The following is a 27,803-nucleotide window of genomic DNA, read 5'->3' as shown; positions in this document are numbered from 1 at the left end:
CAAGTTTGACCTGCCAGATTTTCTTTCCCTCTGCTCCCTACATCGCTCATGTATATTCACAGCATCTGGAGTCTGTAATATCATTAGAAACAGCACAGGGAAAGTAGATAAACTAACACAGCTGGGAATCGATCGACTTTGGCCTAGAGTGAATCTGTGTATATGTATTCTGAAGTGTATGATGCCACCGCCATTGATTCTTTAGTTCTGTAAGCTTGAAATGGTTCAAGAGAATTTGAGAAAATAACTTTAACACTTTAAAATATGCAAGATTGTTTAAAAGGGATTTTACTGAACGACTATTTGAGCTGAGGAACTTGGTGGAGATGTCATTTGAAATTATAATTAGGAAGATAAGTATGGTTGTAAAGATTAGATTTGGTCTGAAATACCAAATTTTCTTGCCTTCTCATTTGTACAGATGAATTTATCTGTTGTGAATCTCACAGACATGTTGTATGAAAGAAAGAAAGTCAGACAAAAAAAAAAAAAGATTTGTAATTCTGTTTTTATACAATTTGAAAGTAGCAGTGCTATTCTGTGCCTTTAGAAGCCTGGATGCCACCTGTGTGGAGTGGTAGAGACTGAAACGGAGCTTCAGAAGTCTTCTTGTGACTTTTTTAATATACTGGACAGTGTCATAAAACTGAGTGCTCACTTTGTGAAATGTCCCCAGCTTTGTCTTTTAGGAAGTTCCGATTGTTAAATATTAGCAGGATTAAGTTGTTAGCAACTGGTTCAGCAAACCTAATTAGGCAGAATTGTAATGATTTAAGGACATTATTGAGGTTTAATTTGCAGCAGTTCCCATTGGTAAAACATGAACAAAAATTCCTACTCTCTTAACACTTAGTTTATGTTATAATTTGTGATAATCTAAGTGTACATTTAAAAAGAAGATGAATTTTAAGGCACAGTAGTAGTTTTTTAGTTAAAAAAAAAAGTTGCTTTGTTTTCATTTTTCCATACTTTGTTACATTGCTAATCCTGAATAATTTGACTCCTTGTTCTGTATCTGAGGCCATGTAAGTATAACTGCCATTCTTTCCTGTTTCTTTTGTGAGCTTCTCATGCTTATGAGTATCCTCTTTAGTTAGTTATTCCAGATGCTGAAGATAAACTGACATCTCAAAGTTGTGATAATTAACTCTGAAATTGTGATTGAGAATAGCAGCCGTGAAAGGATGTGCATCTCTACAACATCTGAAATAAGTGTATCTGCGTGGGTTCTAGAACACTATCTTAGTTCATTTAATGTTTATAGTATTTTCTTTTACTATAATGAGTTCATTTTTTAAAAGCCTTTGATGCTAATTCAGAGATCCATAATCTACTCACAATGTCTTTCACTTGTAGTTTTGATGATAACTGACAAGCTGTAAGTTAATTAGCACAGCACTTACTAATGAGGATGTTAAAATTTAATTTAAAAGTGTAGAATTTTATTTGTACACTCTGAACAAATTGAAGGAAATTCAATCATACATATGATAAGCATTCCAGGCACTCTTTCCCCCCCCCCCATCCAGGTGCTTTATTAGATAACAATAAGAAAATATAATTAACTTAAGGATAGCAAAGTTTTGAAAGTATGCTAAGATTGCTTGTCTTTAAAACTGGGGATAACCCAAAACCAAAGCAGTGAAATAAGGTCTGTTAATTAGCATGGAAGACAGCTTCTTGAATTAATATGTGGTGTTAATTAACAGGAAGTCTGATGTTGTGTTGTAATTACCACCAATATTTTTGACATACTGAATGACTGAAGGTGAATTATATAGATAGCAATTGAGTAAACACTTTTTTGCTTAGGAACATTTTCCTTTGTTTCTGTTTTCTAGAAATATGGACAGACTTCTTAGACTTGGAGGAGGTATGCCTGGACTGGGCCAGGTTAGTATACAGACTGTTTCTTAGTGTGTAAGTAACAAGCTTTTATGTCCTTATCCATAGAGAAAGAACCAACAGACCACCTCGTGGTAAGGGACAGCATACCTTATTTTTGGTGGTTGAATTGCAACATGAAGTAATATTGGAGACATTTTTTTTTTTCACCTAGTAAAAAGAACTTTTTTGTTGTTGTTTGGTTTAAAATGTTGGAATATGTGAGCTTATAAAGTTGCCTTTTCAAGTTAAAAAAAAACTTAAAACATGTTATATTTATAATATAAACTTTTAATGTTACACACAAAAATATAACATGACATACTTTTTAGTGGATACTTCTGGCTATCCATTTCCTTAATTAGTGAAAGGTATTAGATATCATTCTCTGCCTGCAACTTTAGTCTCTTAGCTCTTAGCTTTCCCTCATTTCTATATTACTGTTAGTATTTTGTCTTCTTTCATTCAAATTAAGCTGTATTTAGAGGAAGAAACATAGTTTTGAGACATTAAATGATTGTTTTGTGTGTTTCAAAATCACCGTGCAATCCTGTCATGGCTTGTCATTGATAAATACTTTTAGAAGGTACCACCTTTTTATGATTCTCCTTTATAGTATGCCAAAGCAGACTTAGTTTCCATTTATTTTTGTTAGTTTTGAATATTTCTCATGCTTCTTTATTATTCGCCAGTTTCATCATGAGACTTCATTTTCATTGTCTGTAGATTTACTTTCTGTCATGGAGATAATACAAATTTATGTGCAAATTATAAGGCATGGCCTTAGCAGAAATCTTAACTGAAGTTGAGTCATATGTGAATACCAGAATAACTTTTCCTTAATTATTTGACTTAAGTTGTTATTTATTCATATTATAAATCTGCTTTGAAAAATTGCTGTATATGAAATAATGGCCACAGATTGAGTTATTGTTTCACAGTCATCTCTGTACATATAGAATGTGGAAAACTCAGTGTTTGCTAAGTGATCTCTCCTTTGTTTCTGATGTTATTTGCTAGCCGCAGGTCCTCATTTTGTGTGTTTGTTGGAACTTTAATATGTGTTACTAAAGAACCTACTATTTCATGACTGTTTCATGTATTTCCTCTCCAGTGAGATGACAAGCTCTCAGAAGATAATGTAGAGGGGTTCTTTTTGTGGTGTCTCCTTTAAATACTAGGTGATCAATTCTTTTATTCCTCTCTTAAATTTAACTTTACTCTTGTTCATCTCCTGTTGGGAGTGTTACAGAACAGTTCAAAGTATAACCAGGAGTTGACATCAGACTACAAGTTACAGGCTTTGTCTTCAACAAAATTTCCATGACTTCAGAGGTATCTGCACTGCAGATATTTCCAGGTCAGCCATAGTTTGACCCACTAACTCTGGACTTGTAGTCTTCAGGGCCCTCTCCACTTTGATAATTTACTAGAAAAACTTACAGACCTGAAAGTACTATTCTTATAATTAGAGTTTTGTTATCAAGAGTATGGATCAAGACAGTCATCTAAAAGGGACATTTGACAACAAAATACAGTGCTCCTCAGTCTTCTGTAATCAGTATGTGTCACTGTTTGGCAAGTCAGTATGTTCACCGGCTAGGAAATTCCACATGCTTCATTGGGCCCTAAATAAAGGGTATGTATTAAAGTCTCAGTGCTTGTTGACCTAAACTGAGCCCAGTTTTCAGTTCTCTTCCTCCAAATGGGTCATCCTCAGAGTGCCCATATTTAAATCACATAGTGGATCTTGTTTGGTCTTTGAGTGGCTGGCTACCTGATGCCATGTGAGAGTCATAAATAGAATTAGTTACCAACACTCTTTAGGAAGTCTAAAAGAGTTTTGAGGCTTTGTGCTGAGGACTTAAAGACCAAATTATATAACCAGAATTTGTTTTCAGTAGTCATAACCTGATTATTTATATGGAAATAATTCAGTGTTTTTTCTGAATGTTTCTTGTGCTTTTATTTAGTGCTAGTTGTTTGTTTTATTGTGGTGTTGGGGATTGAACCCAGGGCCTCAGCTATGACATGTGTGCTTCCACTAAGTTATATCCCCTGTTGCGGTGCTGGAAGTTTTCTTATTCCCTGCCAAGAAAAAAAAAAAAAAAAAAAATTAGTATTAGGCTTAGAATCATCCATCACCTCTGGCTCTGTCTTAGGGTTTCCATTGCTATGAAGAGATACCATGACCATGACAGTTCTTATAAAGGAAAACATTTACTTGTGGTGGCTCACTTATAGTTCAGAGGTTCAGTCCATTATCATCCTGGCAGCAAGTAAGGCAGCATGCAGGCAGACATGGTGCTGGAGAAGGAGCTAAGAGTTCTTATATCTTGATCCCACAGGCAACAGAAAGTGATCTGTCTCACTGGGTGTTGCTTGACTTCAAAGCCTGCCTCCACAGTTACTCACTTAAAAAAAAAAAAAAAAAACAAAACACACACCTATTATACAAGGCCACACCTCCTAAGAGTGCCATTTGGGGAACCCATTTTCTTTCAAACCACCACAAGCTTTTATAGTCTTTCTGACTCCCCTTCTATATAGCTCCCTGATTCTTGAGGGGAGTAGTTTGATTAGGACTGAGTGCTCCAAAACCTCTCATTCTCTGTACATTGGCCAGTTACAGGTTTCTGTGTTAATTCCCATCTACTGCAAGAAGCTTCTCTGATGTGGGCTTAGTGCATTTATTTATGCATGTAGTAGCATGTTATTAGGAGTCATTTTATTGCTATGTTTCTTTAGCAAAATAATAATACTAGGTTTTCCTCTGGGTTTATGATCTGTATCTAGTTCCAGGTTCTTGGCCACTTTAGCATTGTTATGTATGAATTCTGTCTCCATGAACTGGTCCTTAAGTCCAAGCAATGAGTGGTTGGTTACTCTTGTAACACATATGCCACTATTGCACCAGTGTGTCTTGCAGGATGTTTGTTGTTGTAGATGTCAGGGTTGGTACCTGGGAGATATTGATGATTACCTTTCTCATCCAGTAGCATGCAGAGTACCTTCTAGTACCATGAATGCTAGTTGGTGGTGGGGTGAAACTTTTAGTTAGGCACCAAGTTCTCTGTCTTTAGTGATGTATGTATTGTCTTCAGTAGTAGGTCCTTACCTTTAGGTTGTAGAGAACAACCAGCGGCCTTGACAATAGCTTGTGATGTTTGGGGGTTTCCATGGCCCTGTTGACCAACACATCAAGATATAGTATGTTCCTGGCATTGGAAGTTTTACTTGATTGCATTAGATGGCTAGGTGGGACATTATTGCCCCTATTATTTGGTGACTCCATTAAGATTGTTCTCGTATAGGTGTATATTAGGAAGCTTCTACAGTAGTAGGTTTGCAAATGACCTATGGTGTTAGTTATCCCTCCCAAATGTCCCCTTTTCTCATACTCCCCTCCCTATTTAATCCTCCTATTCTAGTTTCCCCTTTGTCTTGCCATAACTATATTATTCTATATCCCCTTCCTTGGGAGATGCTGTCCTATCCCCTAGGCCTTTACTCATCTAACCTCTGTGGTTATTAAGGTTTTAATACAAATATTGAGAGCTAACATACCGCATATAAAAGAAAGCCTGCAATATTTGTCCTTTGGGGTCTGGGTTACTTCACCCAGGATGATTGTTTCTAGCTACAACCATTTACCTGCAAATTTCATATTCATTATCCATTCATTAGTTGCTGAACATCTATGCTGTTTCCAATTTCTGGCTTTTATGAATAGAGCAGCAGTGAACATGCATAAGCAAGTGTCTGTAATAGGATGTAAAGACCTTTGGTTGTGTAACCAAGACTGGTATAGCTGGATCTTGAGGTAGATCAAGTCTCAGCTTCCAGAGGAATCACTACACTGATTTCCATGTTAGCTGGACAAGTTTGCTCTCCTACTAGCAATGAATAAGTGTTCCCCTTTCCCTGCATTCTCACTGCCATGAGCTGTCATTTATTTTATTGATCTTGTCCGTTAATTTTCATTTCCCCGATGGCTAAGTATGTTGAACATTTTAAAAGTGTTGATTTTTCTGTTCTGTACCCCATTTTCAATTGAGTATTTTCTTGATGTTCATTTTTCTTTATATATTCTAGATGCTAACCCTCTTTCAGATACAGAATTGATGAAGATCTTTTCCCATTCTGTAGGCTGCTGCTTTGCTTGAATTTGGTGTCCTTTGTTGTAAAGCTTTTCAGCTTCATGGGGTCCCATTTATTAATTATTGTTCTTAGTGCCCATACTACTGTTCGTTTTCTTTTCCTGTGTCAATGAGTTCAGTACTCTTCTTCACATTCTATTCTAAAAATAATCAGCTTCAGGGAAACTGATCTTAAATTGAGTTCCTTGGTCTATTTGGAGTTGAGTTTTCTGCTGTGTGCGAGATACAGATACAGATTATTTGCATTCTTCTGCAGAACACCATCCAGTTTGACCAGGGCTATTTGCTGATGATGCTGTTCAGAAATAGATCCATGTATATATGAGAACTTGGTTTATAATATAAGTGCCATTGCTGGTGAAGCAGAAGGCCTAGTCAGTAAATGCTGTTGAATTAAGTGGGCTTTCAATATTTGGGACAATGAAAATTGGATCCCATCCTAATGTATGCACAAATACATCCTCATGTATTTACCAGGTAGGTTGAACCATCTGCATAGGGAATCAGACTTTATAGTTTTGGACCGTATACCTGTTTGGGTGGCTGTTATCATCCCGAACCAAAGTAGGCATTGTTAAGAATGGAGAAGTGGAACACTTGTACCTTGGCAGAGAGCTGAAATGGTGTAGCTGTTAGAAAAAGTAGTGTGCTAGGTTCTCCACTAGTGTGCTAGACTCTAACATTCTTAAATATCAGTATTTAAAGCAAATGTATATAGCAGCCAAAAAGATGGAAACAACCCAAATGTCCTCCAGAAAATGAGTAAATGGGATGTGGCATGTATTTATTTGCACCATGGAATATTATTCAGCCAGCTTGAAAGGAACGAACTTCTGGCATATGCTGTAAGATGGGCATACAAAGAACTGGACTGGAACTTCCTGTGTAGACCAGGCCTCAGATTTACGTAAATCCACCTGCCTCTGCCTGCTGAGTGCTATACACACTTTATTTATGCATGTAGTAGCCAGACCAAAATGGCCATTTTGTTTTTAAAGAAACTTATATCCTTACACCCTTAGTATAGAGCAGCACAACTGAAAACATTACAACTTGACAGCCTTAGGATAGATTTATTTATTTATTTATTTATTTATTTGAGGCAGGGTTTCTCTATATATCCCTGGCTTCCCTGGAACTGTCTATGTAGACTAGGGTGGCCTCAAACTCAAGAGTTGCCTGCCTCTGCCTCATGTATGCTGTGATTAAAGGTGTGTGCCACTAGTACTACAGCCAGCCTTATTACTAATTCTTTTTGGGAAAGACAGACTTAATGCTTAAAGACGAGCAGTAGAGGGGAAAAAAATTACTGCACATTTAGCAGAATGACAAATTATTAAGACAAAAAAAAAAGTGAAAAAAAAAAAAAGACACACATTTTGTAATTGTAAGGTTAAGAATGGCCAAAAAGCATATGCATCACTAAATCAGATAAATTACAAAGCCATTACTTTTGTGGTCGCTGAGGTTGGTCTGGAACTCACTGACCTCCTGCTTCTGTGTCTTTTGTCCTGGGGTTTCAATCATCATCTGTGGTGGTTTGAATGAAAATAGCCCCCATAGGCTCATGAGTTTGAATGCTTGCCCCAGTTCATGCTTGGGGAAGATTAGGAGGTGTGCACTGAGGATTGGCTTTGAGGTTTCAAAGGCCCATGCCATTTCTGGTTAGTTCTCTCATAAAAGCTATTTTTCCTATTGGGAGAGTGGTCGTATATGGAGTAGGAGGAGTTAGTTAAGGGTTGTGGCTTAGTGCTGAGACATTAACTAGCAAATATCTGTTAAATGAATACATTGTATATACACTAAAAATGGCTACTCAATTTGGAGAACATTTTGGCAGTACCTAGCAAAGCAGAAACACCCAAATTTAAGTGATTCAGCAATTACAATTTTTTCACTGTAGAGACTCTTACACATGTATATCAAGAAACACTTGGAATATTGACAAACTGACAAATGTCTCTCTGGGGCAAATGTGTTGAGGCAGTATTATACATCAGTGAAAATGAACTAGAATCTGTATATATGCACAGTAGACCTTATAAATATAGCATAAAAAACTAAGCAATACTACTTTTCAAGGGTATAGAACTGAGTAAAGTACTGTGGGTTTTTTTTTTTTTAAATAATTGGCTTTATAATATCCTGCAGTAATTGAAATGTAATGGGAGGAGCCTACGAACTCACTCTGTATTCATTTAAAATCTTATGTGCCTTTTGAGACCATGATATAGATATATCTAGTATGTCTTAAGATTATGTGTTTAATTTTATTTAACTTTACTCATATGTAGCTAGTGACTATAGCATTGTATAGTACTACTTGGATACCCTATGTGAGTCATGAGAAGGAAAGCAAAAGATACTTGGACTTTATAAAGCTAGGTGTGGTAGTGCATGCCTTCAATTCCAGAACTCTGGGGGGGCAGAGGCAGAGGCAGACAGGTTTCCGAGGTCCATGCTAGCTGTCTATAAAGTGAGTTGCAGGACAGCAAAGAACAGCTTAGGCTGTACAGAGAAATCCTGTCTTGGGGGGAAATTTAAAACAAACAAAAAATAAAAAAAAACTAAGACAAAATTAATGTAACAATATTAAAACATTAAATGACTTCTTTTATTACTTTTTTGGGGGGGGGTGGTCGAGATAGGTTTTCTCTGTGGCTTTGGAGTCTTTCCTGGAACTCGCTCTGTAGACCAACCTTGTAAGTGCTGTGATTACAGGCACCTGCTACCAGGTTTTTCTATTGAACCACTTCTGGCACACTTTGGGCTTCCTATCCTAAATTTGCTTATTGAATTTAAAAGTTTTCATTTCATGTTATCATTAAGACAGTTTTATGTTGATCATATCCACCTAAAACTTGGGCATGCAGGACTGGAGTTGTCCTTCACTTTACACCTCCATGGTTCTTTGTGGGATGTTGTCTAGGTTGAGTGCTCCAAAAGCATGGCATTGAGCAGAGCTGTGGTTTCCACAAGGCTGCCTTTCAGTATGACATTTTTAACTTCTGCCAGTCATTTCACAAGCCTTACCTTCCACAAGAGAGAATGCTTGCGGAAAGAAAGAGTGAACTGAGCAATTAAGGACACTAAAGAAGATATGAATGATGATGATAACCTTACTTTTCTTTTATTCTTGTCTATATTTATTCCCAAGAACATTCTTGCCCAGGGTGGCTCCTGGTTAATTAGTTCTTTATCTCTTTGTATTGTAAACATTTGAGTTTGAATAGTTGAGAGGAAAATGCTTATTTAAAAAAAAAAAAAAATCTGGCAGGAAGGTTGGAGAGAATATTTGGTAGTAAGAGTTCTTCCTGCTTCCAGAGGACCCCAGTTTTACCAGCACTCATCCTAGTTCCAAGGGACCCGATACTCTCTTCTGGCCTTCATGCTCACTTCATGTTCACTTTGAGCCATGTATACACACACACACACATTAGCTAGACCTCTTTGACACCCCCCCCCGACCTTCAGCTCTCTCTTACTGGCCTCTCTTTTCCCCACCCCACTTATGAAAAGAAACATGTGGTAAGGTTGGGTGTAGCTCAGTGTTGGAGCACTTACCAGACAGCACAGTTCCCTGGGTTTGATGGCGAAAGTGCTTCTTTCTATTTGTAGAAAAGCAAGTGTCTTATTTCTGCTCCCATTATATAACTGTCCCTCTGGGGAGTTGGTCTTACTTTAGTATACACCTCTTTCCCATTTCTGATTGCCATTGCTTTCCTGCTTGCAAATTCTGTTTGCTGTACACATTTCCTATTTCCTACTTTATAGACTAAAAGGAGCCTTTGAATATTTTATTGTTGCTGTCATGCAGTGCTCTAATTTGGAGGCTCTCAGTTTGATATACTATAAAAATTGTAGTTACATATAGAAAACTATCAGGTACTGGAAATTATGAAGTATAGCTCATGGAATTTAGAGCAAGTGTGTAGGTCCTGAAAGAGAATCTACTTCAGGATTGAACACTGTATCAAGATTCCTATCTAGTACTTAATAGAAATGGGTCAGGTGAGTACAGGGCTAGTAGAACATTATTAGGTGTTTTGATGTGAGATTTTTATGTGTTCAGTCTTCTCACTCATTTGTCATAATAGCCTTGCAAAAGTAGGAATAATTATTCCCATACTAGAGGTCTTTCAGATGCTAAAGCCTAATGTTTCCTCAGGTAGATAAACTATATTGTTACTGCCTCTATGCTTCAAAAGTTAATAAAATCAAAGCACTCATAATTTATACTACAAGATGTAGATGAAGAATAATATACTTGTTTTCTTAAGTTTAGAAAATAGAGTTTGAAAGGGTTGTTCTTGGGATCAGTAGTTAAGATCACTTACATCTCTTATAGCTGAGTTTAGTCCCCCATACCCACATCAGATTGCTCAAAACCACCTGTAACTCCAGTTTGGAGGGGTTCTGTAGCCTCCGGCCTCCTTGGGCACCTGAGCTCATGTGCACATACCCTCACAGTAACTAAAATAATGAATGTTAAATCCTAAGAATAGAAAAGAGAGGATTGTTTGTTGTTTTGGCATGAAATACTTGGTCCATGTGTTAGGGATATTTAAATAATGAGAATATTTTTTAATTTCATTTCCTGTAATAATGTGTATCTGGGCTTGTTGATGTAGGTTCAGGTTACAAGTAGTACAACTTCTAAACGAAGATTTGCATCTCTTGACTCCTAAACAACTGTTTTTCTCACTACTCACAAACAGATTATTGCTGTGAACTAATTGCCAGAATATGTTGGTTTACTAAAAAATTCTTCTGGGTAAGAAGCTTTCATGTTAATCCAATGACCGTTAGGTTATACCTTGACTTGTACAGTGAAAAAGAGGCACAGGGAGCTGGTTTATTTGAATAATAGACTTGCCAATTAGCCATCAAGTGCTTCCATCTGTGAAATTGTTGATCAGATGGGTTAGCTGGGATGTTTCCAGACTAGGGCATCATAAATGGCACTTGAAAACTGTCACTTTGATGACGAGGTTTCAAGTATTACACTGCTTGGTGCTGTGGAACCTTTTTTTTTTTCCCCTTTTGCAGCACCATGTTTTTTTAGAACATACTGATCCCACTTATGAATTCTGTGGCATCCAGAGAACTTGGGAGACCTGCCACCGATGTTAAAGTTCTGCTTAATCTGCTGCTCTGGCCTGTGCTGCTTTTAAACCACAGTGGTGAGAGCTTTTTTCATGGCCTTCCACAGTCATGGTGGTTGGTGACCTGACTGGGCGCAGTCAGGCAGTACTCATTGCCTGTTGGCCATGTAGCTGGCACACTGGCAAGTTCTTTGTACTTTCCCATCAATAAAAGCTCGTTTTCAAATGTCTCCTTTATAGAAGTGTATAGTAGCCTAAGGCCAACAAGTGTTGAGATTTCTCATGTAGCACTTGTGTGAAATGACTTTGGCGTGTGTTCTTTACATTTTATAAGGATTTAAATCATTTACTGGTAACTTACATTTTAAAATTTATTCAGTAACTCAGAAATACAAATTTCTATAAAGAAAAAAATCCTTTCTCACTGTTGTGTATCTTTATGGCTTGGCCTTCTATATTGTAGGAAGCTTTCCTTGGACTGATTCTTTCAGTGCCTGTGGAATGTGTTTAGACACTAGTATGAGTGACAGTTGTGTGTGGAGGCTTGTGTTGGCTTTTCTTCTTTTCTTAAGGCTACATCCCTGGATTTTGAATATTCTTTGTGGTCTCTAGTTTGTGTAGGAAAGAAATCCATGACCAACCTCTATGCTCATGCCAGCACAGATGGCCAGAGTCTGGTAGAGAGAGTGTATGCAGTTAGGCTTCTGGAGTTAGGCAAGGTCTAAATAAGGACTGAAATCCATGCTAGAGGCAAGAGGTGGAGAATGCAGTATAAACTTGTTGGTAATTGGGTTTAATTTTTTTATTCTTCCCAAGTAGATTTTTCATATATTGCCTTCATCTCCAGGCCTTTAACTCCCACATATAGGCAGTTGCAATGAGAGAAAGTTACGAACTCTTGTAATTTGGAATCTAGGGTTGCATTTTCTTTTGGTTTTTGAAGTTTGGGTGGTAGTCCTTCTGTTAAAAAAAAAAAAAAATGCCCAGTACTAAATAGATAAAAAATACCATTAACTAATTAGTAAGTTTCCTTTAGTAGGTAGGAAATTGAGGCATTGTGACAAGCAACTTTAGTATAACTTTGAAAAAATAGTACATTTGAAACAACGGCTTTATAACATAATTGAAAGACTGTTGCTTTTATGAATGAATAGAAGTATTAAAAAAGAAGGAGAGAAATAGATACAATAGTGTGACCTATGGTTTTCTTTGCTGGATACGACATTTCTTTGTGCCTTTGAACACTCTTACTCTAATACTTTCTAAGCATTTCTCTTCTGATGTGTTAGTCTGTTCATCTCCTCTCAATTCCTCAGAAGTAGTGGTAGTTTTCATCACCTCCCAAGCAGTATTTTTAATAAATGAATATTTAATGATATTCAGGTCATGGTCAACAATACCATCCTAGGAAGTACCAAGAAGGTAGTTTTTGTTCCTTAATTTCTGTTATGCCTGAGAACTTCTTAGCCTTTTTTGCTTTTCATTATCATAAATCAGAAAGTTTTTGTTGTAGTATAAGAAACAAACAAGGTATTTTTACATAAGTAAATAATTACTTTTAAATATGCCTGTATTAAATATATGTTTTGTTGCAGAATGTAGACATTATATTTGTTGAAGTTGAATTCTCATGTCCCTGTCATCCCTGCTCCCTTCTCGAGAAATAACTGTTACCTGTTTCTTTTAACTTTTCAAAGATACTGCCCATTACTTTTGTCTGAAATTTTCATCATGTGTGTGAAATGGAAAGGAAAGTAGAAATATATAGGAATAATGAATTGTAGCTTTTAGTCACATATGGCTATTAAGTCTTTGAAGTATAACTGATAATGACTGAAAACCAAATGTTTATTTAATTTTTAATTTGTTTAAATAGCTTCTTGAGACAATTGGTTACTGTATTGGGCAGTGTATTATACATATTATTTATAGTCTGCCATGAGGATTATTCCACTCCATTTTTCTATATAAAGCTCCTTCACCCAAGTGCTGGCTTTGTGAATGCTAGGCAAGTGCTCCTCTGTGGCGCTAAATCTTCAGTCCTATAGCTTGTTTTGTTGTGTGTGTGTGTGTGTGTGTGTGTGTGTGTGTGTGTGTGTGTGTTTGTAGTTTGTTTGTTTTGAGTGTGATGTATTTAGCCAGTCCTTTATTAGCAAACACTTGTTTCTTATCACATTTCAGGTGTTTCTTATCCTTTTGTTTACAGATGATTTGGTATAAGCCCCTCTTGGAGGTGCACATACACACCTCCAGAAGCTTAAATTTCTAGAATGGATTAGCTTGGTGTGGTAGAAATGCCTTAGACTTTGGCTCGAGTTTAGGCTCTATGTGTACACTGGCTAACTTTGAGTCTGAGCTTCTTCATTTATAACAGGTACTTTGAGTTGCTTTTCTGTTGCTGTGATAAAGCATTATGACCATGACAATTAATAAAAGGAAGGCTTTGTTTGTTTGTGAGAAGCTTGGTAGCAAGCAGTGCAGCAGACACAGTAGCTGGAGCAGAGCATCTCAGACAGCAAGCAAAAGAGAGCAAACTGGGGATGGCACCAGGCCTTGAAACTTCACTCTCAGTGACATAACTCCTGTAACATGGCCACACCTCTCAAGCTCCCAAAATACCACCACCAACTGGGTACTAAATATTCATGTGCCTATGACTATGGGGACATCTCATTAAAATCACCACAGATACAGTAGTGTCTGCTTTGTAGTTATTAATGTGTGGGATGGATCTGTCAAATGGTGTTAGAGGTTCAAATGAGAGGTGGTAATGATAGCATTGTTGTTATTTTATTGTTAACAGAAACGTAAAACAAACCCAGAGGCCTGGGGGAATATTGAATGTGGTGGAACCTTTGGAATGACTTTAGCTAACTCATCAGATTGTAAATATGGCTGGGTACTCCACCCTTTACTTGACTTTGAATTCTAAGTGGCTGTTTGTAAACTAATATTCATGTTGTAGAGTTTGTGTATCATCTAGCAAAACTGTACATTGCTTGTTTTTAGTGGTGCTTCGTTTGTCAGCCAGTAGTTCAATTTAGGAGGAGTCACTTTCTGAATACAGAATTGAATGTATTTGAATAGTGTTTGGTTTATCAGTAGAACACAAGAAAATAAAAGCTGCCAAACAATGCTGCACCACGCCTTTAATCCCAGCACTCCCAGAGGCAGAGGCAGGCCTATCTGAGTTCAAGGGCAGCCAGGGCTATGTAGTGAGTCTTGTTTTGGGGCAGAGGAAAGGAAAGGCTCAGGATATTTAGTGTTATGCCAAGTTCATGAGACCCCCCCCAAAAAAAAATAAATAAAAAAAGATCACCAAGGAGAGACTGATGCAAACTCAAAAGGTTTAATGTTAAGTTACAAGCCTCAGCAGGGACCCTGTGCTGCAAACTAGCACAGCAGCTACAGGAAAAGGAAGGGTGCCTGACCACAATTGTAAGGGTTTATAAAGGAAAAATCACAAGCAGGCTGTTCAGGATTGGGTAAAGTAGGTGACCTTTGAATTCATTGATAGGGGGGCTAAGGGAATTTCAAAATTGCTACTAATAGTAGCCCAGAAGGACAGATGTGGCATGAAGATGTTATTTAACAAAATTAGTCATTGTCTGACCATCTGGATGGGGTCACTTTAACCGGGGTGAGCAACAGTTTGGGTACTCCTTGGAACTGTTGATTCCTTGGCTGGAGCTGAATCAGCCTTGAGCCACATAGGGAATTTCTCAAGGTGGCTTTTTCTGAGGATGGAGTTAACTCCATCCTTTCCAGTTTACCTTGCTCTTTAGACTAAGCAGTTTTAGGTTCTAAAATTTCGATGAGTTTGGATATAGTTTGTCTCTTTAGTGTTTACAATGATTTTGCTTATTTGGAATAAAACTCTTAGAATTATATTTGAAAAGTTAAAATTTATGACTTGGTCCCTTGGTCACAGGTGAGCTTATATTAAAAGCTCCATGCCAACATTTAGCACTGTCATTTGAATGTTTAACTTTAGAAATAACGTATTCAGGCTGGCGAGGTGACTCATCAGATAAAGGCCTTTGCTGCCAAGTATGCTGACCCGAGTTTGGTCACTGAGAATCATATGATAGGAGATAGCCTATTCTCACACAGTGTCCTCTGACCTCTACATGCATGCCATGACTTGTGCACATACATAAGCATGAGGAAACAAAGAGACATACTGTATTTAAACTACATTTTTTAATGAAGTGTTTGTTTGAAATCAATAACCTAAAGTTTTCCAAGGATCCACATTAAGAATCAGTTTCAGACAGTCTCTGTATTTGTATGAGCGAGAGGGAAATGTGTTCTGTTTGTTTTCCTATCTTTTTTAGTCTCTACCTAAAAAGCATATTTGTGTATTAAACTCAGTTCAGGGAAAAACAAAGTATCGAACTTTTATATCTGAATTTAGTACATATTTCTTAAGTGTACATGTTATATTGAAATTAGATTTGCTATTTTTTGGTATGCGCCAGTAATCTTAAGTATTAAAGGTTTATTGTTAGAAGTAGTAGGAGGAATAGCACTTATGTGCCAGGCTCTATCCCAAATGTATTCCATATGTTATCTCATTTAATCCTTACATTAACCAGTACCATGTGGTATGATTAGCACCATTCACACACACACACACACACACACACACACACACACACACACACACACACACACACACACACAGAGCGAGTCTTCATTTTAAGCAGTAAAGATGCAACCTCAGATGTAGGCTTTTGGATTCTAAAATAATTACACACCATTGATATCCTCATTGATATTTTAGTTTGGGAAGGAATTAATCAGATTATTGTCAGGCTCTTTCATCTTAGCAGTGTAAATTGTCATTCACAGCTGCCACTGCAGTTGACTTTGAGCCATAGTAATATGTTTTTCAGAGTGAATAAATAAAGGTGTATTTGCTGGGCGTCGTGGGGTGCACACATTTAGACCTAGTACTTGGGAGGCAGGGGTAGGAAGATCTCTGAGTTTGAGACCAACCTGGTCTACATAGTATCAGATTTGTACCTTTTACAAGTTATCGATCTACCTTTATTTCCTTATATTTGCATTTGACTTAGTTAAAAGGCCAAGAAATAATATTTTCTATGTTTAAAACAAAGAATAATCAGTATTCTTCAGAACATGCCTGGGTCTCTGGAGCATTAATTAAGTCTCATGAGACTGGATTAGTTAACCACTGAGTTGTTTTAAAGCCAGCCTAGTACTTCCTCTGAGAGTCTTTAATGCATGCACATTAGCTTGTTGGCTGCTCTTGTACACCCTGTCATTATGTAAATGCCATTTATTATAAGGTCTTCACCAAACCAGCATAGATGTGTCATGTGCTTGGAGTGCTACAGCTTAGGCTAAATACATGTTTTCTTTATGAACCTCCTAACTTCAAATATCTTTAAAGCAAAATACTACAAAATATAATCAAACTGAAAGTGGTGCATGTGCATAATATAATATCATCCAACAGTAGGAAAGGATGAAACAACAGGGTAGACCTAGGGAGCATTGTTATGAGAATAAACCAGGCACAAAAACACAAACAATACATGGTCCTACATAGATGTAGGAGAAAAAAGTTGATTTCATAAAAGTAGGGAATAGTGGTTCCTAGAATCTGGGAAGTAGAAAGGGGAGGGGGCAGAGAATGATCAATATGTGAAATGTTGTAGTTCTGGAAGATTAAGTTCTGGTGTTCCCTTGACTATAGTTAATAAGGTACTATATGATAAATATACCTAGAAAGGAGGGTATGCTCAACATATACACACAGCTACATGTTATCACAGTCTGATTATTATACATTATATCCATATATATGTATCTATACATATATATAATCCATATATCAAAGCATCATATCTCATAAGTATGTATAATTATTATTTTGATGGAAAAAAAGAGAAATGCATTTAACATATCAGCCTGCTAATCCTCAGAGCTTAGTAACAGCACAATATAGCTTACCCACTGTTTGCCCTTCTGGTTATGGTCATGATGAGGTTGGCTGAGAGCTTTCTCTCACTGCCACTGACCAAGCATCTAAAGACTGTTACCATAGTTAACCTAGGAAAACCAAAATTCAAAGGGTAAAGTGTGGTTTCTTCTGACTCAGTTGAGAACATATCAACGGAATCACTCTAAGTGATAAAAGTGATAAAAGTCAAATAAATGATAAAAGTCAAATAAAGGTTGCAATATGATTCCATTATTAACACCATAGAAAAAGGAAACTAATGTATAATGACAGCACAGCAGAAAGTTGTCTGTCTTTAAAAGGATCACACGAGTAGGTTGCCAAAGAGCATAAGTACATTGAATGATGGATGTTCAGTAGCTTGATTGTAGGAATGATTTCACAAATGTGTTCCTAGATGTTCATGGGAGCAAATTTTAGAATCCCCTGTAGGTAAAACTCTTTGGTGCACACGTACTTCAACAAAGGTCACAGTATTTTCATTAGTATTTATACATAGGCTCCGATATAATTTAAATCACTTCTATATTACTTGTGACATTTGCTGCAATGAAAAAGCTATGAAAGTAGTCCTCATACTATATTGTCTAGGGAAGAAAAGGTCAGTATAGATGCACCTCCCCCAACTAATGGCTTTAGCTTGTGTCAAGTTGAATAAAACTAGCAAACTCAGTCAGATTGCTTTACAACTGTCTCCACAGAGCATCTCTGGACCTTTTTTATCTTCTTAAATTGTAACTCTGTACCCATTAAATAAGAATTGCCTCTTTTCCTGCATTAGTTATTTTACTGGGGAAAAAGTACCTGAGCAGAAGCAACTTGGGAAGAAGCATTTATTTTAGCTCACAGTTTCTTGCTTAGGAAGGCAGATAGTGATGGAGTTTCCTGCCTTGGTGGCAGCTGCAAGAACAAAGCTTGTTTCATTTAATATGATCAGGAAACTGAGTATTCTGGCCAGAATAAGGACTACCTATCATCTTCTAGCCCTGTTATATGGCCCTTCTCCTGACAGCTTGGTCCCATGTCCAGAGGGGTCCACAGCTTTCCAAACAGAATGACTAGCTGGGGACCCAATGTTCATATCCACATGGGAGACATTTCACATTTAAATTATATATAACACTCTTCCTCTGCTCACTGTCAGTTTCCATTGTATTTCTTATTTTTGAATGTGGCTACTTTCAGTACTTTGGTGACTGAGGCATATTTCATGTATGTGTTGTAGGTTTCAAAATTTTCAGTACCTTTTAGGGCTGAATAATAATTCATTATATATTGTCACCACTCTAGAGGTGGTGGGACCTGAGAGAATTGAGCCCATAAATGAGGCAGACTAAAGTCTCATGCAATAATCAACTTCATTCAGAGCCTCAGACAATTTATACTCTGAGGGTTAAAAAAGGTCACCTGAGTAAAGTTCTCCTGAGTTAAGCTGTATACAATCCCAAGGACAAGCTGCATGTGGCAAAACATGTTTTTCCATAGAGGCATACAAAGGATAGTGTAAACATTTAATTGAGTAACACCAGTAAGCAATAATGAGTAATCTGAAGTAAACTCGCTCCTGTCTGCTGCACCTGCTATGAAAGTACACCCCAGAAACAATTCTGTGTCTTGAAGAAACCGGTGTCACAAAACTTTTGTTTTCTTGGTGTATTCTCTCAAGCACTCAGAATTCTCCTTGGGCTCCATTCCTGGACAGTGCTCTGATTGTATGTGTGTACTACTTTCTGTTTACACATTCATCTACTATGGATAGTTGGGCTGTCTCCTGCTCTTGGCTGCTGAGCATAGTGCTGCTATGAACCCAAGACACACCTGTTTGAGTCTGTATATTTAGGGTTTTTCTTTTTTCTTTCTTTTTTTTTTTTTTTTTTTTTTTTTTTTTTTTTTTTGAAAATGTAATCAAAAGTGAGTGGCTGGTTTAAAAAAGAAAAGAAAAACTACTGTGCTGTTTTTTCCCAGCAGTCCATTACCTTATGGAAAGATTTAAGGAAGGGAAAAAAAATCTGTCCATGTAGTTTTCAATTCCAGTTGCTCTTTTCTTTGTGAAGAGACTTGCATTTCTCTTGAGCATCATTTTCCTTCTGCCTAAAGGACATAACATTTTGTGATGCACATATGTTGCCCATCTTGACAATTAGCCAATCCTTCCACCCTTTCTAACAGCTAAGCTTTTTTTCTTTATGAAAATCTTTTACTTTTTTTTTAAATATTTTTTTTAAAACATAAAACTGTTGAATTTAGGGGGTCTTTATTGTAGGCACAACCACATTACAAAATTTCAAGTATTTTCTCCCAATCTGTGACTCTTGTTTTCTCCATCTTGGTGGTGACCTTTGAAGAACAAAAGCTTTAATTTTGAATAAGTCCAATATTATTACCTTTCTTGATTTCTGTTTTTTGTATTGTATTAGTTATTTTTGTATTATGACCAAGGTAACTAGTGCATTAATTAATTAACCTTTACCTTCAGTAACTTGTACAAGAATGCATTTGATTTGACATAGAGTTTAGAGGGTTAGAGTCCATGATGACAGAGTGAAGGCTGAGAGCTCACATCTTGATCCACAGCCAGAAGCCAGAGAAAGAGAAACTTCAAAGGCCACCCACATTGACACATCTCCAATAAAGCCATGTCTCCTAAACTTTCCCAAATAGTCCACCAGCTGGGGACCAAGTAGTCACACATAGGAGCCTGTGCGGGCCATTTTCATATAAAACTGCCACAGATATTAACCCTTTTTTAAAATCATAATTTAAACCATGTTTACTTGTTGGTATTCCCCACTGTACCCCCAGTTCTGGGCATTGATCCTAGGGTCTCATACACACTAGGCAAGTATTTGATTTCCAGACCACATGCCCAGCTCCAAAGTTTTGGCTTTAATATTTAGTTCTGTGAACTATTTTTGCTTAATGCAAGGTGGGAGTCCAAATGTATACTTTTTCATGCAGATATATTTGGTTATTTCAGCACAGTTTATAGCAAAGACAACTCTTTCCCTCATTGAATTGTCTTGAGCATTTTGTCAATAATTAGCTGTGTTAGGATTTGTCACTGAACTTTCTGTTCATGCATCTACTTTGTGACTTTAAATATTTTCCCCTGGTATATTAGTGAAATTGTTTTCAGTGCACTGTACTGGGAGTTTGGCTTTTCCCTCTAATCTTTTTGGGTGATTCTCTAGACTCTGGTGCTTCTTTACACACATGTACTGGTTGGTACATAGCTGACTCTTCAGAATCTGATGACCCCCTAGAATTTTAAGGTGACTCAAGCTGTTTCAGTCTCCCAGTAATCTTGACTGTCTCACTTCATCTCACAGAGCCCACTAGATTGCCTGGATTTTCTACCCTTACTTCACCTTGGGAAATGCCTCAGACTGTAAACTAGGATGGCGGTGGAGAGGGCTAGTCCCATTTGTTACCTTGCCTTGGCCGTTTCTTTGTTACAAACTTGCTTCACATTGCTTTGTTCTTTGCAGGGAAGGATAGCCTTTTTTTTTTTTTTTTTTTTTTTTTTTTTTGTCTTCTGTTAGAATGTGGTATCACTGATTGTTTACATAGTTACATAGTGGCCTAAAGTAGTTTGTTCTCTTGTTTCAACTTGAGTACTGGGATGACTGACAAGTACCACCACCCCTCTCATTTACTTTTTAACGGGAATAATTGAAGTTGAACAGTATTTTTCAACCTACCTAGTGCTGTAACCCTTTAAACAGTTCCTCATGTTGTGGTGACCCCAACCATAAAATTATTTCATTGCTACTTCATAACTGTAATTTTGCTACTGTTATGAAATGTAATGTAATCTTGTGTTTTCTGATGTGCTAGTGTTATAATCTTAATATTTCACATGCATAGGTGAGATCCTCAATTAATCAATCCCCAGTATGTTTTAAAGAATAGAAAGTTCAGGAGCTGACCCAGGTGGCATGCGCCTGTAGTCCTTGTACTCTAGAGAACAACAGAATTGAAGCATTCCTGGACGGAACAGTGACCCGTGGTAGAGAAAGGGAGAAAAGGGAAATAAAATGAAATAATTGGTTTGTCTCACAGGTTTTGGTTCGCTGAGCCATTGTTAACCATGGTAAACAAACACATAAATAATGTAATTGTCTTAGCAGCTGAAGAAGGCATACATAGTTGTGTTTGACAGTAGAATTATTGTAAAGTAGTAAAAATGTGGTAATGGTCATCACATATTATTATCATTAATTTATACTGACATAATAAAGGAAAAGCAAGTTGAGAAATTATATATCCTAAATGAATTCCTTAGTAAACAATTTAAAACATTAAAAAATAATACTGTGTCACCTATATACAATAAAGAAGTACATGATAAAGCCAGATAAGTTGACTCATGCCTGTAATTCCAGCACTTATGAAGTTGAGGCAGGAGGATAAAGAGTTTGAGGCTAGTCTGGGCATGTAGCTGATGGCCAAACGAAACAAAACATGAATTCCCCCATTTTTTTTTCTTTAAAGCTTGCTAATTATTAAACTAGAATAATTGCCACATCTAGGTGTAAAGTGGGGGCTGCAGATGGTCAAGGGAGAAGGACACAGCTGCCTTAGTGATTTTTTTTTAATCTTTTTAAGCTAGTGATTTATTACAGAAGTAATATTTTTAAATTTCTTACATATTTTATAATAAATTTTACAAGAAACAAAGGAAAGGGATTGGCCAAAACTATGTATGTGTGTGTTGTTCACAGTGTGGATGGGTGTTGCCACTTAGGTCCTTCTTTCTTCACTGCTATATACCTACTCAACTCATTGGCTGCTTTCCTAGAGGCAGCTTTCTACTTGACTTGATTCAGAGAGATGCCTGCCTCTGCCTACTGTTCTCCCTAAGTGCTGGGGTTAAAGGCATATACCACTATTCTTCATCTGTATCTAATTGCTGCATAGAATATACTTATTAAAAGTATCTGAAATTAATTGAACTCATTATCTTGCATTTTAATATGGTCATTGTATTATTTGATTTTCAGGAAATATTGACTGCTTTTATGTTTTTAAACAGTCTTACATTAGTCCTTTTTGATCAGGATCTAGTCAGCCACTTGAAAATTAGATACCATGTTACTATTATAAGCTGTATGAATTCAGCTTTGGGTTTTAGGTCAGATTTTTTTTGAGCAATTGGAGGATCTTAGGTAATTTCCCGTAATAGTGAAGAAAAAAATTCATTAGAATGAGATAAAAATGGGCTTTGTATCTACATAAATATGTTTGTAATAAATCTCTGGTATATTTTGTTGCAGATTTGGTAAGAAGCAGATTTTTGAATTTTGAGATCCAGCCTATAGGTATTTCATACCTTCCTTAATAGACTTGATATTTGCCTAACTAGTCAAGCCCTACCTGCAACCATAGTATACCTTTCCATTTTCATGTCCCCATATAAGTAGTCCTCCAGTGTCCTCAGACTGTTCTTACTGAGCTTCTTCCTAGTTATCTATTATCCATGCGGTTCTCCCTGCAGGCCTCCCAGCTGAACCTCCTACTGTCAGAATTCAAGAAACCTTTAAAACAGTGTGCAGCTGACTTCCCTCCTGTGTTTAAATGCTGGTTATGTTTAAACCTTACTATCTTTGCTGTTGTCAGCTGTCTTCAACGTTGGATAAAAGTTATACCACTCTGACCAAGATGTAGTGACTCTCGTGCATGAAGAAAGGTCAAGGAGAGTGTCTTTCCTCAGGGAGTGTGACCAGGGTAGTTCTGGGTGTTTTTAATACAATGATGAGCAGTGGAGAACCACTATGAAGCCGAGAGGTCTTTTGACTTAACTAGGTATGATAGGATGGAAAGGACTGTTTATTTATTTATTTACTTGACTTGACTCATGAGCTTTTTTTCTTTCTTTTTTTTTTCTTTTTGCAGTTTGAGCTCCTGTTGCTGATGCCTTCTATTTTACTTACTTTAGTGTCCCATGCTATTTTGATCATCCTTTATAGGACTGTAAGATACTAAGTTCTTTTTTTTTTTTTTTTTTTTTTTTTTTTTTGCGTTCTTTCATTATTAATATTTGTTACTTATTTTCCTTCTTTTTTTAAATAGCTGCCTTTCTCTTCCCCCAGAAGTTGTTATTTCAGTGTGTCAGGTCATGATTTAGAAACAACTAAACCTTAGTGACTTAGCATGACAGTTTTTTTTCAGCCACACTGTGTGTGATGGTTCAACTGGGTTCTCTGTTCTGATGTCATCCTTATTCTAGGATGCCCAGTAACAATATTATCACTCTTTGAAAGTTTTCATTGGACACAATACAGGTCAGGGCCTTTCTGTGTGTTTCTCTTTTCAGTTGGTTAAAGCCAGTTGCTCGTTACACCCAACTATAAGAAGTCAAGGGAGTCTAATACTTTTAGATGCCCAAGAGAACTCAGGAGTATTTTATACAAGGCAGTAATTGTCACTTGTAATGTTTCCATACCTGACTGATCTCATCCTACTTTGTACTTCTGTGATATTTTGTAAACTGTGTCTCATTGGGTTAAAATTATAATAAATCTGCAACAACATAGAATTTGGTTTGTTTAGAAACTGGCTGTAAACTTCTGAAGTTTCAAGACAACTACTTGGGCAAACTTGCCCAATGATTTTATTACTCTGATAAGTAGTGTAGTCCTTTGCTTTATAAGTTTAGGTCTTTGGTCTTTTACCAGGAATCACTTGGTTTTTAAAAAAAAACAAACAAAAACAAAACAAAACAAAAAAACTTGCTGGGTATATTTATAGTGGTACGTCTTTAAACCCAGCACTTGCATTTCATCTCAGCACTTGATAAACAGAGGCAGATGGGTCTTTGTGAATTCTACGTTGGTCTGGTCTACATAGTGAGTTCTAGGCCAGCCAGGGCTACATTGTGGTACCCTGTCTCAGAAAAGGGGGTAGGGGGAAGATGCCTGAACCTCACTCCAGAGCAGTCATACCAGAATCTCAGGCTAGGTCTAGGTATCAGAATTATTTTAAATGATAAGTAATTTTGAAATATAAACAGGATTAAGAATCATTGACATGTTCATTGCTCATTTTCTGGAGAGGCTCTTTGAGCATCAGGCCTTACTTTGCTTTTATTATTCCTAAAGCTTACCATGTTTCCTGTCATTTTGGCCCCAAACCTGTGTTATATATTCATTTTTATATTTGTGTATAAATATAATATGTAGTTTTGGAGACACTACATTTTAAGAATTAGCACTACATCTAATTAGTTTATCATGTACATATCTAGTGCTTGTCATACTGTCTGTCACACAGGTTTTCTAAGTCTGTATACACACACACACACACACACACACACACATATTCTGATACCCATGCCCATTCATGTGTTTCTCACATGTTGTTCTTTGTCTTTTCTTTCATTAGATGACATAAATAACATTTGGGAAAGAAAGAAACATAGGATAACATTTTTAAAATACAAAGCAAAAACTGCACACAGGCAGGCAAGGTTATCAGTATTCGTTTAAATACCTTCAGGGCTTGGCTCTTGTGGCTGCTGTCTTTAACAGCTGATCACAGAAGCATCCACTTAACCTTCAGCTCCTTTGATCAGTGATGCAGCTAATCCAGTCTTCAACTCTGCCACCTCCTCTAGTGGTGCCCATTGCTTGGATGTTTGATAATCAGCTTCTTACAATATGTACTGAACGTTATGGGGATACCATGTTCAAGGGAGACCCAGATTTGAGACAAGACAGATATAATCTTTATACACATTCCATAAACTAGAGTGATACTTAATTTCACAATAATGAAATACTACTGTATTCTAATATATAGTTTTTGATTGGGAAAACATGATTATCTTATCCTTTGAGTAAGAAATCCTGTTTCTTTCATGTGTCAGCCAATTTTACATTATTTGATTTATAATAAGAGGTAAACTTTTCTTATGAATGTAAAGTACAAGTAAGTTTACCTTAATGTCTACCTGTGTGCGTGGGAGGGTGGAGGGGGCATGGGTGTGTGCAGGTATACATTTACTCCTGTACACAGTTATGAAGATCAAAGGACAATTTGCAGGAGTCGGTTCTTTTTCTTCCATGTGATTCCCATGGACTAAACTCAGGGACTTAGCCATTTCTCCAGCCCAGGAGGTCTACCTATGTGTGCGCCTGTGTGAGCGAAGGCAAGGGGGTAACCTTGGGTGTTATTTTAAGAAATGTCATCCACCTCTTTTGAAATAGTGTTGCTCTGGCCTGGAACTTACCAGTCTGGCTAGACTGACTGGCCAGTGAACCCCAGGGATTTTCTATCTCTGCCTCCTGGGTCCAGGGATTATAAGCTCTCCACCATACCCTAGCCTTTTACATGGGTGCTGAGAATTCAAATTCAGGTTCTTGTCTTCACACAGCAAGCACTTTATTGACTGAGCCATACTGCCAGCCCCAAAGGGTCTACCCTTTTAAAAAGTCCTGTAGAAAAACATGCATTCAAATTGAAGCAAAATTAAATTATGTTGGACATCGAAGTTTCTGCAGTTTAGTAAGCTCATATTGTTGTTTGGAAGTCTCTGAACAATAATGCATAAGACAATGACTGCCATGTGTTTATGCCTCTTAGTGTATTGCTTTCTTTTGCTTTGCTCCTTCTGTTCCTTCCTCACTTGGGAAAGGCTTGCGTAGTCTTCAGTTTTTAGCACAAGGGAAGATGCATCAAATTGGCTATCATGATTTGTGTGCTCTCTTTTATTTTTGTCCTTGTTCTAATATGTTGCAGTTTTTATTTTGCTGTTTCTCTGGTGCCTTCTGCTTTGTAAACTTTTTAAAAGCAGAGTTTGCCTATCTTTTCTTAGCCACATGACAGAAGGCCTCCTAAGCTTGTGATTATGGAATGAATAAATAAAAGTGTGTATTCTATATATCCATGTATATATGGGTGATAAGGTTTCCTAGAGTAACTGGGAGATGAACTAATGAGTTTTAAGTGCTTCACAAAATGATCATTTGTAACTGATTTTGTTTACATTTTGTAATTTAAACATTTAAAATAAGCGCTATTAATTGAATGGTATTTTTAAAATGGGGCTGGGCCAGCAAAATGGCTCAGCTGATAAAAAGTGACCCAGCTTGACAATGTGAATTTGATCCCTAAAGCACCATGGTGGTAGAAGGAGAGAACTGAGTACTGAAAGTTTTTCTCTGAGTTCTGTGTTTGTAGGCTTGCTTATGCATGCGTGCGCACACACACAAATATGTAAGAAAAGTTTAAATGTGTGTGGAGACTGCTGTTAACTAGTTGCAGTGTCTGCTATGGAACAGTTCTGATGCCTCAGTATTCTCTTGCAGGGAATTCAAGATTCTGCCTTCCTGGTCCCCTATGTGAGTTATAAAAGAAGGCATTATTTGCTGCTCTCAAATGCTTATAGTTAACTTTTGGGTTCTAACGTTTGAACTAAAAATAAATAAGTCAAGCTTCATCCTTTCCTATCATGTGGATGGTAGTAGAAGTCACACATCATGGAGGGCATTGAGTCTGTTCTGGTAAGACAGTTTATATGTCTATTGTGACTGATACTCATGACATATTTTACACACATACAAACACATTTTTAAGTAGGTGAAAATTGTTCCAAAGTGACTGTCAAAGGGTGGTTTTAAAGGGAAAGAAATGTCCAAGTTGTACACCAGACCCTGGGCCAGCAATTCTTGCATTACTTTTATCAGATCTCTTTATGACTAGGTAATGGTGTCCTCTCCCTGCCTCTCCTGCTACCCTATCACTTTCTCCCCACTGCCTGTTCCCCACTGCAATTTTTATGTTTTTAAATTATGGCTTTTATGGTGCCACTTAGTTTGTTGTGTTAGAGAAGCTCAGTAGGCTTATGGTGGGAAAGTTTTCAAAAAGGAACTGAATTTGTCAGATAATTAGAGAGCGTGACAGGAGGTACAAATGATAAAAGAGTATTGTATAGGAATATGCTGGATCCCCCAATTTTTATGTCCTTGACCCATTGCATTTTCTATCATTTTAAACTTCTAATGAATAAGCACATTTTTTAGTTATAGTTACTCAGGAGTCCAGAGCTATTTCAACAGTGAGTAAAATTATATATTTGTTATTATATTGGTAATTATTATCAATTTATCCCAGATATTTAGAGTCAGATATAAGGTGTAAGCTTTCAGATGTTTACTTCTCAGTCTGATGTTTTCATTAAAGTCAGTGCTTTCAAGATTATTCAGATTCAAGATATAGCATATGTACATTAATCTTCAATTTTAGTATTTAGTATCCTGTCTATATAGTTTTTTAATTCCTAAAATAAAAATATAGTTAATATTAGTATTTATAAATGTGGCATTTGAAAAGCAATGCATCATTATTTTGACATTTCCATTCTTATTTTCTTCCCTTTTTTGTGTCTCTCTCTTTTTAAAGAATTAATGTGCCATCTGGAAACCTGAGATCATGCCATAAAAGGAATTTTGGCTTTTTTTGGCAACCAGTCATCAGGATATGCTGTGACTGCACCTTATCAGAATAATGAAACATAATTAGGAAGGTGTATTAACTCCTATGCTTCAAAGCAGTTTTATATGAGAATTTTATATGCACATTAAAAATTTGATGGCAATTTATCTCAATGTTAATATGATTAATTGTATAGTTGTTGGATTCTCAAGCCTGAATGTAAATGAA

At 36.9% G+C, this 27,803-nt stretch overlaps 1 protein-coding gene across 1 annotated transcript in view; it reads left to right on the top strand.

Moving 5' to 3' along the window:
- The window catches only part of Psmd14 (proteasome 26S subunit, non-ATPase 14), a 74,018-nt gene that overhangs the window by 345 nt on the left and 45,870 nt on the right, over window positions 1-27,803 (top strand). The window contains exon 2 of the mRNA XM_051184583.1: window positions 1,842-1,893. Coding sequence (XP_051040540.1) covers window positions 1,846-1,893 — 48 coding nt within the window. The 5' untranslated portion in view covers window positions 1,842-1,845. The remainder of the gene's footprint in view (window positions 1-1,841; window positions 1,894-27,803) is intronic.

The sequence above is a fragment of the Phodopus roborovskii genome, unplaced genomic scaffold (assembly GCF_943737965.1).
Source record: "Phodopus roborovskii unplaced genomic scaffold, PHOROB, whole genome shotgun sequence".
NCBI lineage: Eukaryota > Metazoa > Chordata > Mammalia > Rodentia > Cricetidae > Phodopus > Phodopus roborovskii.
The sequence above is the reverse complement of the archived record's forward strand: the minus strand, read 5'-3'. Positions and strand labels throughout refer to the sequence as shown.